Below are 19,992 nucleotides of genomic sequence, written 5' to 3' on the forward strand. Positions count from 1 at the left end.
TACATGTATCTTTTTGGGGGGGGGGGGGAGGGCGGGGAAGGCAAAATGGAGAGAAAAAGATTTTTCCAGAGCAGGGACAGAGCCTAAACTTCAACTCATTCACCCTCCCTTTCCTACACTAGCAAAAGCTATAGCTTCAACCCTCTCACAGCTGTACTGTCAGACAGTCGACTGTTCAGCCAAAAGCTGAAACTAGCTTCTGAAGACAACTCCATGGACAGGATTTTGAAGAGAGCTAAAAACAGTCTGCAAAGCTGTGAAATAGGAGGAGAGAGACCAGGAATAGCTAACACACAGAAAAAATGCTGAAGAAAGGGTATTTTGATTAGTGGAACTTCAAAACTATTAAACAGGAGGGGGGCCATTAACAACTGTGGATTGAAGAGAGATTAGGAAGAATCAGGTACATTGTAATGAACAATGAAGTTAACTGACTTCCTCAGTGTCACCTGACTAGAAATGCTAACTGCTGCTGCTAGGCAGCTGGTTTTAAAACATTAAGTGGAACAGAAATCCAGGGAGTGTGTGACCACACTAATGCTGGACCTGCATCTGCTGGACTCCAGCCTTCCCTGGCCTTCTACTGGAGAGACGAGAAGGTAAATAAACAGCAGCTATCTTACAGCATCTCCAGGCTTCTGATCTGGGCAGAAAAATCATCTTCCCCACTTCAGACTCGCACCCCAATTTTGGAATGCTAATATTTGGAAAAAGGGTTTGTGTGGTATGTGATTAAATACAGTGTAAAGGCCAACATCCCCAATATTTCACTATTCCTTTCTCAAAATTACAGTTTAAGATAAAGGTATCTTGCATCTTAGTAGTTAGGAGTCAAAGAAACCTCAAAGGATATGAAGGTATATAGTTTTCAGGCAATGATTCCCAATTTCTAAAAGATAATAAAACTGTCTCCTGTGGAAGAAGAGAAGTCACAAGCAATTTTTATAATAGTTTAGCCATGCTGTGCTTTAGTTTACATCTTATCCTTTCAAGCTTTATAAAGTGAATTCCCCATTAAATTGCTTAGAGGATCATATTTTATCTTTTATTAGGAAGTAATAGCTTTTTGGGGAGGTGGGGGAGAGGTGTGTTCAGTAGGGAGGAAATTGCTTTAACGGCCACAATTCTATTATCCCCAAATAGGAGACATGATATCCATTTCCTGAGAGCCTAGACCAAAGTAAGCCACCTGCTAAGGATGCAAATAATAAGCAGCAGGAAAGAAGAGAGAGTTGCAGATGTTACATTTAGGATTGTTGTTTGTTACCTTCTTGGCGATCCATCATCATGCGGCTGAATAATCACCACCTTTACTGTCACCGATGTGCGTAAAAGGTCAATCATCTGTTCATGAGTCAAGGTTGCCACCGCCACTTTGCAGATCTCAACTAGACGGCTCCCTTGCCTTAAGCCAGCTTTCCATGCAAAACCAAATGGCTCCACATCTGCTACTATCCCTTCGAAGTTAACATGGAATCCAAGCTGGCCCAACCCATTCCTCCGCAGGGTCATTTCCGTTGTTTCACATCCTCTGGTCACTATCTAAAGGAGCATCAGATTGTTATGCTATTGTCTCTGTAGACTCATTTACTTGGAAACACAAAAGAATCAGTTTTCAGGTAATATAAAGCTTTGTAATGGTATGACAATAGCATAGTCATTTATGTTGGACTAGAGGCTTGTGTGTACAGCACAATACATGAAGCTCTTTAGAGCCTTAAAATTTGACTACCCTGGAGAAACCAGATGTCCTGTGTCAAATTTCTATCTTTTCTTCAACATGAGGAGGTTTATATTTCATTCAATACTTAGCAGTTGCCCTAGCTTCAAAATACAAGGCAAGCAAAATGTAAACATGCCATTTACTTTGTCCATTGTTGGCTGACTGACTGCAGGTGTGTGGATGTTTTTTTCCCCAAGACAATATTAACCTTGAGATTTAAGATGAGACAAACCAAAAGAAACATTTCAATTCTAGAAGGTTGTCTCCCTTTCTGTCTTAGCCAAGATCGTATGCGTTTCTCTGGGTATACAATCAGATTCTGAACCAGAGACACACAACATCTTCAGATATAGGTATAATTAGAAATAGGTTAAGACTGTTTGGGCGCATCCCCATGAGCATGCACGTGTGATTTGTGGTGTTGCAAACTGCATGCACCACACATGTAGGCATTTGCTGTGCTGCTAATTTGAAGCATGACGGGTTTTTTTGAGTCAGAAAAAAAGCAGGGCAATGCACATGGTGGCAGCACGTGCCACCCAAAACCAAAGCTTGCCGAGCCAGAGCCACCGACCAGGCTCCACTTACCCAAATTGCTACTGCTGGAGCCCCAACCCTACCTGGGGCAACTTGCCACACCCCAGAGTGTGCATGCTAGTTGCCCCCAGGGAATACATGTCCCTACTCATGGGGATGTGCCCTTTATGTCACTAGGAATTTTAGTAATGGGGAATTAAGATCCTTCACACTTAACTGGAAGGTAGTCTGGCATTATATGGAATAATCAAATACTTCCAATTTTAGCTTTTGCTAATGAGATATAGATATATATCTATATATATGTTTTTACTTCCCTCTTACTATATAAAAGTCCTCAACTGTTTTGCAAATGCTAAAGAAAATCTAGAGGCAGTACAGGAATTTGTGCAATGCTACCACACTAACCTTTTACTTTGGAGACCAAAGTAGAAATGCAAGTTTAACTTACGATGCAAGTTAAAATGAGTTTGCTGGCCAATTTTTTGTTCTTTTGCCCACATCAAAAAATTGTTTTGCTTAAAAGAAGACCATAATTGGACCACTGTGAAATATTACATTTCAGGTTTGTCTATACCAAATCCTAGAGCTGTCCACCCAAGAACCAGGAAAAGAAGGTAATAATCTACTTCATAGCCCCTAATTCTAACCATTAAATGGCTGACTGAAAAGGTTTTGCTCTGCACAACTTATGCATGGCCTGTGACAAGCTCAAAGACGCTGCTCATGGGCCCAGTTAAGTGCTTAATAGGCTTATAAAGATGGGAGAAAAAATTTGATTTTTAATGATGCAGCTTTTCCATAGTTAATATTTATTATTTCAAATCATATAATAAAGCTGTACTTAAGACTGAAGCTGTCCTTAATATTCTACAGAGCTAAGTCCATATAAATTTTAGTTCATCTCTCAGCAAGCTTCCTTGCTTGATGCGATAGGAGTAGCGAAAGACACCTTCAGAAGTCACACTGGAACAGGTAATCAGAGCAAGAGCAAGCATTGAGAGACCCAAAGGAAAAAACAGACAAATTTTATATAGTTATGTTAGTCACTCTTACTACCTGAAAGTAGGGACGGACATTCAGTACTTCTTATCACAAAATAAAATTTGTAAGCAGATTTCTCAGGTCACCTAACATATGCAGTAAATACCACAAGAATATTAGCTAGCTTTAATTTCCCCTGTTACAATAAAAACCTGGTTAAATTTCCCACACAGATGCTAAAATTATAAATTTTTAAGCCACGAGTCACTAATTAATGGAACTTCTCTCAGAAAATGAGTTAGGTAGAAACTCATAACGACTATCAGAATTCATTTCACTGTCAACATTTTGCTGAAAAACTTACATTTACATAACTTAAGCCCATAAATGCTTTTTGCATCTATAATAATGGGAGGGGAGATGACGGGAACAAGATGTTAAATCAAAACAAATTATATGAAGAATGATATTGAATGGGAAATTATCCATAAAAATATTTAAATGGTATAGATGGTTTAAATACTCAAACCTAAGTTTTCAAAAGTGGCTAGCAAGATATCTTACAAAAAATCATTTTTCAGAGGGACCCAGCTCAGCTATTTCAAACTGCTTTAAAAGATGTTTTAAGTTGGGGTTCCAGGAATGACTAATCAGTTTTGAAAATTGAGGCAATAGGGTACCAAACATTAGCCTGGCAGTTTGTGCTTTGATGCCCTTTTAAAGAACCCATTACTATCAAGACTCCTCCATTTCATCTTTTATTATTTAGATTTTGATTATCTGTAACTTTTAGAAAACTTGTTATACCAATATTCTAGTAATATGCATACTATACAAACGTGAGAACAGAGACCATCACGTTTTTCCAGCACTGTGAAGTTTTAGTTTACGTGGTGATTTTCATGGAACGTGCTTTCCATGCATTAATATGTAAAGCCTATGATTGCTACTTGACACAACATAAGAGGGGCTTTTGATTTAATAGCACAGTATCTATTGCTCCTGTAATTACTGTTCTTACACGTATTTCAGCAATCCTATGTAGGGAACCTACTGAAAGCACAATTTCATGGATTTTGTTAAATCCAGCATTGACTGTGAAATCTATGGGAAAAAAAAATAAAACAAGAAAACTTACTTAAAATAAAATGCTGGCTCCCAGAGGGAGCCAACAGTCCTCAGTGGAGGGAGAGGGGGGTGCAGGGAGAAGAGGGCTGCCCACTGGAAGGGCTACTGGCAAGCTGGCTGCTGCCCCTCCCCTCGTTGTTCATGGGCTATGAGGGCTACTGGTCATGTGGTACTGCTCCTTTCCATCAATCAGCAGCTAGAGGTGGGGGGGGTCACATGATGGACAGCCCTCATAGTCAATCAGTGGTGAGGGGTGGAGCCACTGGGGCCCCTCGGCCAATGGGAGGCATAGGGGGCCCACTGCACTACACCCACAAAATGTCTGATGGGCTCCACGTTCTGCCTGAAAAAATCAGTGGGCAGCCCCCTCAAATTCTGTAGGTCCTTAATCATATGTTATGAACTGAAAGCTTTGAGCTGAAAGCACAAAGAATTAGAGAAGGCTAATTGTTCTTTATTACAATTATTATTACAAGATACTGGTGCTCAACCTATGGGCTATGGGCCAGATCTGACCCACAAAGCCATATCATCTAATGCACAGGACTTCCAACAGGTTTGGAAATTTGGGAGTGAGGGAGGCGTCTGCATTGCCACTCCCATACTTCCAAACTTCTGGACCCCTGGGAAGCACCACATACTAGATAATGTGGCCCTACATGCTAGACTGTGCCTATGTAGGGTTTCTCTAACACACTGCCAGTTAGGCATTCAGTGTCACTAGCACACTGGATTTCACTTGCGGACTAACTTCATGTGCCAACTCCATACAGGATCCAGCCCATGGACCAACTCCACACCACTCCTCTAGTCTACAGGACCAGAAGGTTGGGCACCACTGCCCTAAGAAAATATTGAACAGATTCATTTATAATATGCTAATGAGATGAGAAATGTGACCACTGGCACTGTATTAAAGATGACTTTTGCACCTCAGATGCATTTTTGTTATGCTTCATTTTTTAAAGAGTTCATCAGTAGCATCAGAGCATCCTAAGCACACACAGAAATCCAGCCAGAGGTCCTTTCTTCAGCATTACGTGAGTGTAGCACTCATGTCACAAACAGTTATATCTATCTATCTATCGATATATAGATATCTATATCTAGATATAGATATGACTTTGTTACATGAGTGCTGCACTCACGTAATGCTGATGTAGATAAATCACAGATGCCACATCCAGATGTGCAGGGGTGTGGCACCTGCAATGGCACAAATAGTAGCGGCACAAATTTGTGCCACTACTTTGCATCACAGCGCATGCCCCTGCACATGCTTTCTGTCCAGACAGATATAGATATCCATCTTATATATATCTATATCTAGATAGATATAGATACATGTATGTATACATATGTGGTGACTGAGTGGTTAATGCATTTGTCTTTAGAAGATGGCTTTTAAATACCAGTAGTGCTGCAGCTTTCAAGTTAACTTCGAAGGAAAAATATGCACACAGTAAAAAAAAGAGGAGAAAAACAGAAGAGGAGAGAAGAGAAAGGAGGAGGAGAAAGGGAGCTTTTATAATAAATGTAGGGTTCGAAGGTTTGGGGTAAGAGAAAGAAAGGGGAGGACATGGTTCAATGGAACAAAAATATGAAGTAATTAGGGGTTATAAAAATGATGTTAGTGATAACCGTTCCTTAATTGTTATTGTCCTTAAATTGGAGGCTTAAGGCCAAGAGGCTATTTAGCCCAGAATATGGTTTTTACCTTAAAGCACTCTCAAGTTAGACAGAAATAAGTCTTGTACTATACAGATTAACTGAAATTGAAGGTAATTCAAATCAAATTAGTTTTGTTGTAACATTTAGTCTCAAAATCCAGTTTTTACAAATAGGCCTTAAATTAATGTTCTGAAAATTGAAATGTTTTCCACATAGTGTATATAATAGAATATCTTCCCTTAGAGGATCAATACATATAGCTTTCGAGCTCGCTTAGTCCTCAATTTTTTCCTCAATGAATTTACTTGTATTAGGCAATTCAAAGAATGATCAATAACGCAACAAATTCTGTTACATGATGTGGCAATGACATCAGAAACTACCATTCATCTGTTGACCTTATTTTCTTCAGAGCTGAGCCAATTTATAGATTTTTTTTCCCCTAAGTAAGTCAGTTTAGACCAATGAATCAAGGAGCAAAACATAATATTCTTCTAATTTTCAGAACAAAAATATTTGTACAACACAAGCATACAAATATTATCCAAGATTTCAATCTGTTTTGGAAGAAAGAATCCATCAGACATGATAGGTGATCATTTGGGACCTGATCCTTTGCAGTGCTAAGCATAAACTCCTGAGTTTGCAGTATCTGCATTAGCTGATGTCACATTAACTTAATGCTAGCCAGTTCATGGGGTCTGCTTCAGATCCATCGATCTGTATAAAATTAGGTCTAGTGATTTTTTTTCCCCCCCACGGACACTTCAATTCAATAAAAAAATCTGACCACTAAACTCATTAAAACAATGGCTAAAAGGTCAAAGTCTAACTGAAATAGGAGTGTGGGTACATCAGCGTTTTATACCCTACAGTCCTTCAAAACCCATTTATAACAGCTATGGGTCAAAACATTTTGATGATGGGGGCACAGAGGATGTGAATAACTCCACCTATTGGTTCTGATATCTTGTTTTAATTGATTTAACTGCCTTCATTTTCCTCCAGTCAGTTAGGTAGATTGACAGCTCTCCAGTACAGTTCAGGGTTCTATGCAAGTTATTATCCAAGGCAAAATTATTAATGTAAAGAGATTTTTAATGTACAGGGATAATTAAAGTAAGTGTACATATAAAGGGATTTCCCATTGTAGGAAACAATGTTTCAAAATTGCATTTTTATTTTATTAAAGCAAAACATAGTACTGTTTTGAGGGGTGGGCTCTGACCACAGGACCACAGGGCTGGGAGCTAAGAATACAAGTTTTAATACTAGGTTTGACACCAAAACCCTCTGCAGTCTTGTACAATTCAGTTAAATTCTCTGCATCATATTCTTCACCCATAAAAATGGGCTGATTATAGCTATTTATTCTGCATGGTGTTGTGAGGTTTAATGTTTGTGAAGCTCTTTGAAAAAAGGAAACACTATAAACATATAAAAATAAGGGGGGGGGTTCGGTTCTCTCTCAAAGGATAGTAGACAAATAATTTTGCAGAAAAACTCTGTCACATCTTCTTGGAAAATATACTTACTTCTAGCCTTTGAACAACTTCTCTGATGTCCTCAGTACAATTATCCACTGCAGAAAGAAGAATACATTCTCCTCTTTCATAAAAGATTTTGATACTCATTAATCCAGATGTCCATCCAATCACATCTCTGCAGGAGCAGTTAAACACAACATTTTTTGACTCCTTTTCAATCAACATAATAAATTCATTCGAGATTCCAAGGAGACATTCTATGTCTGCAGACTGGCCAAAGTCTCGAGCAATCACATTCCACATAATTGCACCAACACTAAATAAATGTGCATCCTTTCTTGGTTTCACTTTTTCTTTCTTCTTTGCCCCGAGGGTAATAAAACTGAACTTTGCTGAAGTATCCACTGTAGCTGTCGTAACAAAATTTTCAGCCAGATCTTTTAGGTATTCTTGACGTGTCCTGGTGGCCATAGCTCGGAATTTTTCAGATTTGTGGGCTGCATTTTCAGCATTAATAACTTTGGCTAAAAGAAAGTCCCTAAAGACTGCCGATTTGGGGAAAGTTACTCCTTTGGGGATGGGCGGACCAAATGCTGGCACGTCTTTTGATCTTGAAACTCCAACACTGTAAATGAGAAAGATGCCATGTTCTAGGTTAGTTGCAAAGTCATGTACTCTTAGATTTCTGGTTTGAGGATGTCATCCTCACCTCCTGGACTAGTTGTGGAAGCAAATAATAATCAATCATTATATACATCAAATCTGCTATTGCAAGAACAATGCAGATTACTTTTTTATATCTTTAAGTCTCTCATAGCTTTAACAATAAAAAGTAAAAATAATTAGAGAGCGTCCTAAATTTCCTAAATATATTATATTTGACTACAGTTATTTGGCGAAACAAACTTTTCATGGGGATGCTCCATTTTCATAAAACTTCCATCAACATTTTGCACCTCCAGGATAAAAATTTGGGGTAAAAACCAGATAGACACATTCCCCAGAACAGGCAATAGCCTGGTAGTCAGAACACTCACCTGAAACATACTTCAAGTCCCAGTTGCCAATTATATTACTGCTTTTTCACAGAAAAAATTGAAACGTCTCAGGTTTGTCCTAAAGATTAGGAGAGGTTTTGAAATTCCTCTTTCATGGGGTAAGAAAATAGTTTCCAACTCAGCTCTACTAACTAATAAGTGTAATATCATAATTTTTCAGAAACGCAGCTTTAAGGATACTCAGAATGTAAAACCTAGGATATCTGGACAGCAGCAAAGGATCAGCTTTAGAGAAGGGTTCAGTTACTAAGCCATGATCATTTGTGGTTTAAGTTTAGAGGCTTTTCATCCATTTCAAAGACATTCCCCGAGGCCCTAAAGCTAATAAATATCCAGTCTTCCAGTTCTTTCAATCCTCAGCCAGGTTTTAAGTATGAATCTGGCATTGAGGGAGAGGCCACTGGTGACAGGTACATGTGTATGATAGGAGCATTTGATTAAGTTTTTTGGGGCTGTCTAGCCTAAACGACGGAATTGTAAGATAACTTCAATCTTCATTCTAGAGCACTAAAAACAAAACTTAGGGAGCGATATTCCAAGGCAAACAAAAACATCTTTAATACATGATCATAACCACAACTGACATTTTTATAAGCTGTTTTAACTGAAAGGGCTTAAATATACTCTACAAACTAAGCAGAGAGCCTACTTATACTGTGACTGAAACAGTCACATACAAGATCGCACATTATAAGCATTAGCAAACACCCATGAAAGAAAAAAATATTGCTTATTAAATATGATCTGGATTAATTAGTTCAGACAAACAACTTGATTTTATGACCCATCAAAAGAGAACACCCCAAGTGATATGGTGTGCCCCAACAATTTGCTAAATCATTAACTTAATACCAAGTAATTAAAAAAAAAAAAAGGAACAGGTCTACCTACTAAATCAACAATTCTTTCCTGAAACACTGAGGTGCTTCTTGAAGTACTCCTAGGTAAATCATCAACTGGCTTCATCCTGCTTAGTTTCCTAGAACTTGCGGCACAAATTAATGTGGCAGCAAGAGTTGGCACATTGTCAAATTTGGAACCTAATGCCAGTGCCTCTTCAGAGGAGAGACTTTTATCAGTCTTGTTTCTTGTATGATGCTAAGTATAGATATTAAGCATCTTATAAAATGACTTGACTAAAGGACACTGCTTTCCTTAAAAAAGGAAGTTAAAAAAGAAAAAAATAATAATCTCCATTGTTATGCTTTTAACTCTTATTTTGACAGCCTGGCTTCCTTTTTCTACACCCATAAATCACCTAAACAGATCTACACATTCTACAAGGTATGTCTACAAAATTGTGCCCATTAAAACATATATGACAACTGTAATTAATTCACAAGCATAATTTATTTAACTGATATTATGATTCCCCAACACCATTGCTACCTCTCCTCTTCCCCTGTAATTACCAAGTCCTAATATCTGCTTGCTACTGGATAGACACGCACCGTTACATCGGTTTGACATTGGATCAGTACCGATATAAAGAAAGTTGGCTGCATCGGAAATCGCCCTGAAGTGGCCGATAAATATCCGCGTGTGCGTGCAACTGCAGTGCAGCACACAGGCAGCAAGAAGCAGAGCCCAGCAGCGCATAGCTGGTAAGTCTGTTGTGGTAGAAGGGGAGGGGGGATGAAAGGGTCATGGGGGGGTGCAGATTAATGCCCCCCTGTGGTGAGGGAGGGACAGGGCATGGGTAAGTGCTGCCTAGCCAGGGTGAGGCCGGCATGGGATGGAGCCAAGGCTCATTGGATGCGGGGCCGGCTCCCACCACTGCGCGCACCCTGGGAGGACACAGGGGGAGGGGAGGGCATGTGCCCCTGGATCAGGGCAGGTGGGCTGCAGCTGCGGGCTGGAGCCGGGGCTATGTTGCACTCTTCTCGGCAGTGGCTGGGCTCTGGGTGGGCAGCAGCAGCACTGGGAGTAAGGCTACGGAGGGGGCTGCAGCCACTCCAAATTTCATGGTAGCCCCGCTACCAGCGCCGCCACTGCCCGCCCAGTGCAGCCCTGGCTCTTCCTGGCATGTGAAGGGAGGTGAGGGTTGAGCTAGGGCAGGGTTACAGAAGCCCAGGCCCCACTGAAAAGAGCCCAGCTCAGCCCCAGCTCCAGCCCACAGCTGCAGCCCGCCTGCCCCAATCCAGGGGCACATATCCCTCCTCCCCACCATGCCCTCCCAGGGTGCGCACAGTGGCGGAAACTGCTGCCCCACCCAGATGAGCTGCGACTCCAAACCACACCTGCCCCACTCTGGCTAGGCAGTACCTGCCCCTGCGCCCTCCCTCTCTCGCTTCAGGGGGCATTGATTTTCTTCCCACATGACCCTTCCCTCCCCCCATTCCCCTTCCACTACAACAGACTTACCAGCTGCATGCAACTGTATGGGAAATCAGATCAGTATTGGCCAATGTACCTTCTTAAGTATTGGCTATCAGTTTCAGCCCCCAAATTCTCCATGAGTGCACCCCTACTACTGGATAATTCAGTATGTGAAATCCCATAAAAAAAGCAAACTAACTAAAATTTACTGTAGGTACAGAAGAGGCAGCTAGGTTTTAAAAATTATTTCTAAAATTGAAGCAATGTAGAAAAAAATGAATTTAACTTTCTCAAGGATATACAAAATTGCTAGATGTTCCACTGGAGTCAAATGAGCAAGTTTAGAACTTAATAAATATCTACTCACCTATAGCACACATTCTCAGTGCAAGGATTATGCACTTTGACTATAACAAACACATGTTGAAAGTGAGAACGAATATTTTTTGGAGTAAAAGGAAGTGCTCCAGGCTCTTGGAAGACAATGGTAACAATATCATTTCCTATATGCCTTTTCCTTAGAAGCTACAGATGAGAAACAGGCATTAAATGAGTTAGTTATAAAACAATATTTTAGTTCATAGCAGCAAAAACAACTGACAACTTAATTTTAAAAAAATGTCATTTCAGAGAGATTATTTTAATGCTCATGTCCACTGTGGGTGTCTACACTGCAATGCAGTACAGTACAGAAATACTCAGATTAGCTCTAAATGAACTAACTTAAATACCAGAAACAGTAGAGCTGCATTAGCTCTATAAAAGTTCTCTTCTAATCCACCCTAATATTACATACTCCCTTGACATCAAAGCTAAAAAAGTTGGCCTGTATAGTGTTCTGTGCTAACTATAGTATGCTACTTCTAGTACTTGAACTAGCTTATTTAGCTATATGCACTGCACTGTAGTACAGTATAGACATACTCTACCCAAGTTATAGCCATAGGAAACTGGGTAGGAAAGAGGCTGGGGGGGCGACGACAAAAGCTGGGCTAAACTGATAAATTTACCCTCACTGAAGATACCTACACCCTTATCAGCAAGTGCAAGAGCAGCAGGGAAGGCTGTGGAGCAAGGTGCTGCTGAAGGGGACATGAGGTTTGGCATAACTATGTGATGCACAATCCTCTGTGCTTTCCCAGGAGGGATCCAACCTATTCACAGACCAGATCGAGCCCACAGACCATAGCTTGCTGACCTTTGCACTAAACTGGCCGCACCCAAACCTTTTTGCCTCATCGACTGGATGACTGGTACCAAGTCTGTCTGCAGACTGAATGCAGTTCATCAGCTTGATCTGGTGCACTGTCGGGGGCCAGCCTGGCCTAGCCTGTGCTGGGGCCCAATGCAGTTGCATGGGGCTTGAAAATTTGGGAGCACCGTAGTGATAGTGTTAACTGCCAAATGCTGCCAAATTTCCGGACCCGTGGGAAGCCCCACGGACCAGATGACATGGCTCTGCAGGCTGGATCCAGCCTGTGGACTGGGGTTGAGCACTGCTGCTCTAAATCACTTGTCTTGCTTAGTTATGTCAAAACTAATACTTCAGCCATCTAAAAAAAACAAGCAGAGTTATACTATTATTTACATATCAATAGCAAACAATAATATAACTCCGTTTGCCAAAAATAGGCTAAATATTAATAGCAGAGATGCATTTATAGGTTTCATTGTGCCTATCAATACAGCGGTTACTCAGAAGCCAAGGGAAAGGTCTGAATAATGATGTTTGGAAGCACTCAATTAAAAAAAATGTATAACTTTTAAAAGCATTCAAAATATCAGTACAGCTATAAAGGAAAAGACTGACCAGTGATAATACCCAGAAAAAGATTTGCCAAATATTAATTTCCAGTCTAATAAGTAATGTAATGTTTCCAATTTATCAGAGAGTAAACCCATGATAAATGACTGCTTAAGCAACTTAAGATGTACATTCACTGCATATAAATTATATTAATAATAAATTCTTGATTATGAATTTCTATTATATTAGCTATGTCAGGAAAAATGTAATTTGTTTAACTGCTGAACACTGCAGCTATATCCAAATGCTCAAGCGCGAATTCATATTTAGAGGTTATCGCTACCTTACAGGTCCAAAGTTACATGGTAGCTGAATTTGTGTCAGACCTCCCAATTAACAGATACTGTAAGGACACCAACATTTTAGTGTGTATATTACTGTTACTGTGTAGCTGGTTCTAGCCAATTATTCCTTTTTGTTAGGGCAGCACTTGGGCCTATTTCTATCCCTCTCCATGGGGGCATTTAAACTGCAAGTTAAAGAAGCAACATACTTGTAAGATTGGATTTAGCATGTTACCAAGGTAACCATTGTCTCTTAAGCATATTCTTGTTCTTTGTAAACATGATAAAATATTTTTGGAGGTGCTAGTTAAACTGAAAATAATTGTAGGGCATCAGCAAAAATGGGAGTCACTTACTGAGAGAAAAGTCTAAGGAGTCTTTGAAACAAAAGCTCTGTATTGGGAATAGCAGTCCTTTACAGGGAAGCTGTTTGACATTAAGTTCTTAAACCTCTAGACATCTCAAAAGACATTAAATATGAATTTAAAAGTCAGTCAACATTCTTAAAACCTTACCAAGCTTGTTGAGATCTGAGTGACTTCTTCGGCATTTTGAAACAAAGTTAAATGTAACGCTACCATTATAAAATGTCTACCATGCATACACAGTCAGTGAAGTGCAACACAATATGAGTGAAGGCAAGAGAGAGTGATGTCTGTGTACAAGGGGTCAGAATGCAAAGAACCAGAAAGGGGCAGGGGAGAAATAAGTTGTGGGTAAACTGGAACATGGGTGGGGGAAGTGCTCAGAACAGAAGGAGCAGTTATTGAATGGAGAAAAAAAAGTTGAAAATTTTATCTGGAAAGTATAAATAATGAGAGTAGACTGAAAATGAAAGAGGAATTGATAGAAACTAAACTAAGTTGAAAAGTTCACCCATCTACCTTTGCCCCTTCCACCTACTCTCTCTTTCCAGCTTTCTTCCCCTAGCCACTTTCAAGTTCAGTTTCCTCTTCCATTTCCATGTCTGCTCTATTTATTCATTTGCCTTTCTAACATATTATGGAGATACTCATACCAAATACTAGAGTACACTAGGCATTTCTCAAGAGTGTATTTCAAGTCACAAAAGAGGAGACACCAGACAATCTGACATCACTCTAGTATCAAATCTAGCTTGGTATGGTACAATGTAAAAATGAACCAGTAAAATGTAATAAGCAGTCAGTAAGAAATCAGTTGTACACAAGAATTTGAGAAAACAAAAGGTAATCTAGTCAGGAGAACGTTAGACAAGCACAGTTTGTTAAATTAAAAAAGATATTAGTTACTGTACTGAATAGGAGATCATAAACACAACAGTTAACTCTAGCTTTCAGAAGTAAAAATGTATCTGAAGGAAAAATATTGGCCATCTTAAAATGTAGTGCTCTTATGAGCCATACCAACCAATCCCTGTCTGTGGAATTTCGACTACTGGTTGAAACTAGGAAACAACAAGGGATTCTTGTTGTGATCATTGGCTTAAAAATATCATTCTTCATTCAATTCAGTGATGAAATGTGGAGACAGTACAGATAAGGAAACCTTCAAACTTATTTTAGTACATATCTAAAATAAGTGGCTGAAAAATTCCAATTTGAATTATGTTTCAACACAATGAAAACAAATGCTAAATGATTTTTCAAATCAGACCTGGTTAAACTGAGTCGGATATATCTGTATGCGTCTGGTTCCACCAGTGACTAATCTTATGTTCAAATGAAATCACACATTTATCTGAGTTTTAAGTTTTGTTTATTAAGATTGAAATGTAGTGTGTAAAATGATTTGAATTAATCAGGTCTGACGATATATACGGAAGCAGCCTGCAAATATGAGGAGAGGAAACTTGCAAGGGTATGGTCTGGAAAGGGACTTTTGTAAGGGTAAGGTTTAAAGGGAAAGCCTCGAACTACAAGTTGAAGAGAAGGCCAATAAAAGGAGAAGGAACTGGCCACACCAGGGCTGGTAATCCTCTCTCTCCTATGGAAGGAGCAGCTGAATTGAAGGCCCCAGCCTATGTTGCAGCCAAAATGAAAATTACCTTGCTCTTTGGATCTCCTGCTGGCTCTAAAACTAGAGGGATGTCCTGATCAGTGACCAAGCAGGGCGTAGTTAAGTCCTGGAAGAAGCAACAGACAATTCTGGTGTGGCCTATTTCTGGCTCACAGGTATTTGAAATCTAACAAAAGCTCGATGCCTGCTCAGTGGAGGTATTTTTCCAAAACGTTGAAGAATGCCTCAACATCTCAACCAGTGAACACAAGAGGCTGAACTCAGAAGGGTGAGGGCACAATCACTTCAGCATCAGTATGTGCCCCATAGGTTGGTGCAACATGTACATGGTTTGGACTCCTCTGTTGCTGTTAGTACCTAAAAACAGAGGTTGCTATGCTTCCTGTTCTCTCCCTACTTGTGTATGTAGATATAATGAGCCAAGCCCTGCTGAGAAAGAAGTACTTATACGCCACAGGGCTTGTAAGCCTCTCTGTGCTGAAGATGAAATAAATTGTAACAGTGGCCTTGAGACTCCTAGATGTCTCAAGGGAAAGGCTCTTTATTCTAATCAGGTTTCTTCCTAACTTATGAGACATACCACTGTAGATACACTGCACATTTCAATACATATTTTGGTATTTACACAGAGAAAGAGCACAAGATAAACATTTATTAATGATCCCTTTTACACATTAAGGCTGGCTAAATTCTGGGTATTTGGGTGCATCTGGCACACCTTATGGAGAAAGTGTCCATGCTGTGCAAGTATTGCTGGATTCCAGCATTTAGAAAAAATAATGTGGTGGGTCTTCAGGAACGCATATTGTTTCAACTTAGAAAACGGCCACATTATTCTGATCCCAAGAAAACCATGGATCACAATGTGATACTGCTGCTAAGTACCAAGACTTTAAGAGGTACAAAGACTGATGGGTGTTTGCTAAAACATTGTGAAAGGGAGTGTTTGTTGCTGGGGAAAAATCATGAAATTAAAACTAGAAGATCTTGGAATTATATCAAGATTGGGCATCTACCTAGAAAGGAAGACACGTAAGGGAGTGTCAAGGAAAGGATGAAAGGGAGATGAAGGAAGAAGTAATAGGACAGTGGTAGGGATGGGTTAAGCAATGCAGCAGTGCTGGTGACAAGCAGCAAACAATAATAAAAATTAGTGGATCAAGGTTAAAGGATTTTCTATGCTCACATATGAGGGCAACTGAAGAAAGACACAATGACAATAAAATGACACACTTCAAGTAAGGTTCTGTCTCCTGTCAGTGCCTGTGGTGACCTATGAAAATATTGATTTTTTAAAACCAAGCTCATCCAGTATATTATATCTTGCTGCAGTGCAACATCTCCTATTCACATATGCCTTTAGCCTCTTCTCAAAGATCAACCTTCAGATATATTCTGCACCTGCATTTTACAAAATATATCAGGTAAAGTAGGGTGAGATCTTTGAAACACTGTTTCTCATAGAAATTCATCGCCTCACTCTCCAATTTCTTCTTTTTTAAATTTACAAAGGATCTATGGAAAATGCACTGTATGTTTTTAAATCATGAAAACCTGGTTATTTCCACAAGTAAGGCCAGGTTAAACAAATCAAATTTTAATCTAACAGAGAATGAAGTATGATGAATCTCTAGGCAAAGTGTTTACTACACAGCGCTTACTAAATAAAAGACTCCAACATCACAGTAAGAAATGTACGAAGGTTCAAAAAGTGAAGGTGTCACCAAACAGTGAGTGTGGGTTGGTATTTGGCTACTGGCTATTGGCACAACTAAAAATTATGTGATTGCTGAGCATGTCATCCAAAAGCACTTCAGATGTTCTACTCCTGCAGAGGCAGATGCAGAATACTAGAGGAAAAAGTTGTAGGCTCAACAACAACCTGATCTATGAATAGCTCTTTTGTTAGTTTTTCTTAAGTGTCTGATGTGCTGTACCAAATGTGCTTTTCTTTTTCAACTCAGTTGCAAAAGAATATTCATGCCTAATGATTTTATGAGTCAGTACAGGCAAAGACAGAAATAACCTTACTCAGGGTACCACACACTTTGGATGCTGTGTTGTTTTTAGCCATCCTTAATGCTTTAAGATAATTCTGAACTGTAATGTAAACACTGAGCATTTTTCAGACAAAATAAGTTTGTTGCACAAATTTCTGTCTCTACCATCAAATGCCTTAAAAGATAAAGGTGAGGTATTTATTATTAAAACAACAGATGCATAAAAAGTTTGAAAACTGCAATAAAAAATTAAAATTATTCAGAACCATTTCAAAACCTTATTATATACTTTAATCATATGAGGGATCTAAGTCAAGTTTAAAGTTTTAGAAAACTTTTATTCTCCACAGCTATCAATAAAGGATAACGGTTGTTTAATACAATCATACGATGGAAAAGTGGGAGAAGTTCCCAAATTATAAAGACTAATTAAATAAATTCTATAAGCATTCTAATGTGTCAGTAATACCTGTAAAGCCAATTCTTAACATTCACAATTTACAGAGACTATCAATATTGTTTTACAAAGGACTCAAATTAATGCAAAATGAAAAACTTATTCAGCCCTTAAATCTTACACAATACGTTACTATGAAAAAGTGAGAGTTAAGAAAACATACCTGTTGCCTATTATTGGGCATGTATGGAAGCATAGTTGATACATGAAACATTAATTCATAATCTTTATAGGTAGTATAGAGGGAATGAGTTCCTGTTGAATCCGCTGAAAACAGATTTCATTGCAAGAAGATGGTCAGTGAAACTGAACATTTATACTGTTTTTAGGACACCATCCTTTGTATTGTGTGACTAAAAATTCAGATTTTATTTACGAAATGTAGGCTAAAATTTAGTTAGTAATACGATAATGTACGAGAGCCAAAAGATCTATCCCTTAATCTCAAATTTTTATTTATAAAATAAATAAAATAGGCTCCTGGTCCCTGAAAGAAACTGTCCATATTGAGGTCCTTGCAAGATTGGGTCCTGGAGTTACCTCATTTTGAAGAGGTGCTGCAGGTCCTTAGCACCTTGTAAAAATGAAATAAAATAAAAATCAGACTTTTTTTTTTTTTTTTTTTTTTTTTTTTTTTTTGCTACCAAACTATAAAAAATTAGCTGGCTAGCTTTCGGGCTTTAACAAAGGCTTATTTTTTTTAAGCTTTGCCAAATATTTTGTTTTTCAAAACACACAAACAAATCAAAATAGTTAATAATCACACAAATACTTCACAATTTTCCGATTATGGTATAGAATCTCTCCAATCTACTCATCGTTAAAGCATACGTTAATCCATACTAAATATCAACAAGCGTTTCCCCACCTCTTGTTTAACAGATGGTGCAACAGAGGCTGTTTAAAAAAACCCATAAAAAGACATTACACTACATTTTTAATACATTACAAAAACTAACATCAAAACTAATCAGACTTGTCAAAATACAAAATATCAAACTGCACTGTGTTATGTATAATAGCAGCTTTATAATTGTGTTAATTTTTAATGTGCAAGATTTAGTTATAGACATCAAAAATAGAATAATTGCTGCAAGTAAGTGAGGCTCTTCTGTGATAGCAAATTAACCAGTTTTATTTGTCTACTGTGGCACTGCCTTGGAGTGAACTTTGGGAATATGATTAACAAAAAAATGTTGGTACCTTCATGGAAGTCTAGATGATAGGACTAAGAAAGACCTGTTAGGATAGTTTGCATGAATCAGGAGTTTCCTCTACTCTTGTCTAACAGGTGAAATGGAACAGCTGGAACCACAGTAAATCTTGGTGGCTCCATGCTGAGAGGCATGCTTCTCCAGGCTGTGCTCTCGCTGGGGCTAACCCCCAGCTGCTCTGCTCCCCAAGGAGGGATAGCATCCTGGCTCCTGGCCATGCGTCTACTTGCCAGGCCCACTAGTGGCGAGTCCCAGTTGTGCAGGCCAGAGACAGTATTAAGCCTTAACCTGTGGCTGCACTGAAACTGCTCTAACTTCAACACTGCCTAACATTCCACTGGTTTGGCATGGTTTAAAGGCAACTTGCAACAGCATCCTAAAAAGCATCCCAGATTTCAAACAATTGTTCTGTTATAAATAATGTCCCTACCAGTTTGGATTCATGCCTCTTCAGGAAAGTAACCTAAACCTAGGTATGTGCTTAACTTGAAACAGGAGCCCAAGTGCTTTCTTGTATGAAGTTGCTTTATTACATCCTTCCTTTCTTCACACTCCCTCATTAATGTGTAAGTACTTATATTCTCTCCCCTCCAACATACCTAAAGCATAGGTTGGAGAAGGATCAGAGCATGTAATACCTGCATCTTTATAATAACATGCTCCACTGCTTTGGGGCCTGATTCAGCACACTTAAAAATATTTTCATTGAAATGCGGTCATTAATGGCTCTCAGCCTGTAGGAGACATTTTGGCCACGACTGAAAATAGTCATGTTGTCTCCTGAAAACGTAAAATGAAGGCTTCAGGTTAAAAAAAAAGTTTTATCTTATTTCATTTAAAATTTTATACTCGATACAATCACTTATTATTTGGAAGAAACTGCTGTATCTAGGCCCTCAGTTTTGAACACAGTGTCATACATGTTTAAATTTAAGCACTTTTCTGTTACCACTAGCTACAGAGGTATGCATGTACGTACTTAAAACTGAAATGGACTACTAGCATTTTCAGGATTCAGAATACAATTCCCAATGAAATTTCTTATATGAATAGTTTGAATACAAAATAGTGTGTGTGTGTACATACGTACACACGTGTGCACACTTAAAAAAAAAAAAAACAAAACTTTCCTCTATTTCAGAATCTTCTTTGAAAAATGTAATCTGGTTAAAACCTTGGGATACTATTTACGACCTCAAAAGTAAAATGGAGGAAATAAGTGTTGTGAAGAAGGAATAATTCACCATGTGTGCAATTTAAATATATGTATAAACTAGATTACTGTTGGTAACTCTATTTACAAAGTGCTTTGCAAGCAGTCGAAC

The 19,992-nt window shown here is 38.8% G+C and overlaps 1 protein-coding gene across 9 annotated transcripts in view; it reads right to left on the reverse strand.

Moving 5' to 3' along the window:
• SIPA1L2 (signal induced proliferation associated 1 like 2) overlaps positions 1-19,992 on the reverse strand; it is a 252,417-nt gene that overhangs the window by 82,279 nt on the left and 150,146 nt on the right. For 6 of the 9 annotated variants that reach the window (XM_059715456.1, XM_059715435.1, XM_059715454.1 and 3 more), the window contains exons 8-12: positions 17,617-17,720; positions 15,025-15,102; positions 11,275-11,432; positions 7,579-8,155; positions 1,268-1,542 (exon numbers count right to left, since the gene is read on the reverse strand). In XM_059715456.1, coding sequence (XP_059571439.1) covers positions 1,268-1,542; positions 7,579-8,155; positions 11,275-11,432; positions 15,025-15,102; positions 17,617-17,720 — 1,192 coding nt within the window. The remainder of the gene's footprint in view (positions 1-1,267; positions 1,543-7,578; positions 8,156-11,274; positions 11,433-15,024; positions 15,103-17,616; positions 17,721-19,992) is intronic. The other 3 variants (XM_059715451.1, XM_019479764.2, XM_006274502.4) reach the window with 1 other exon arrangement.

Source organism: Alligator mississippiensis, chromosome 1 (genome assembly GCF_030867095.1).
Source record: "Alligator mississippiensis isolate rAllMis1 chromosome 1, rAllMis1, whole genome shotgun sequence".
Taxonomy (NCBI): Eukaryota; Metazoa; Chordata; order Crocodylia; family Alligatoridae; genus Alligator; species Alligator mississippiensis.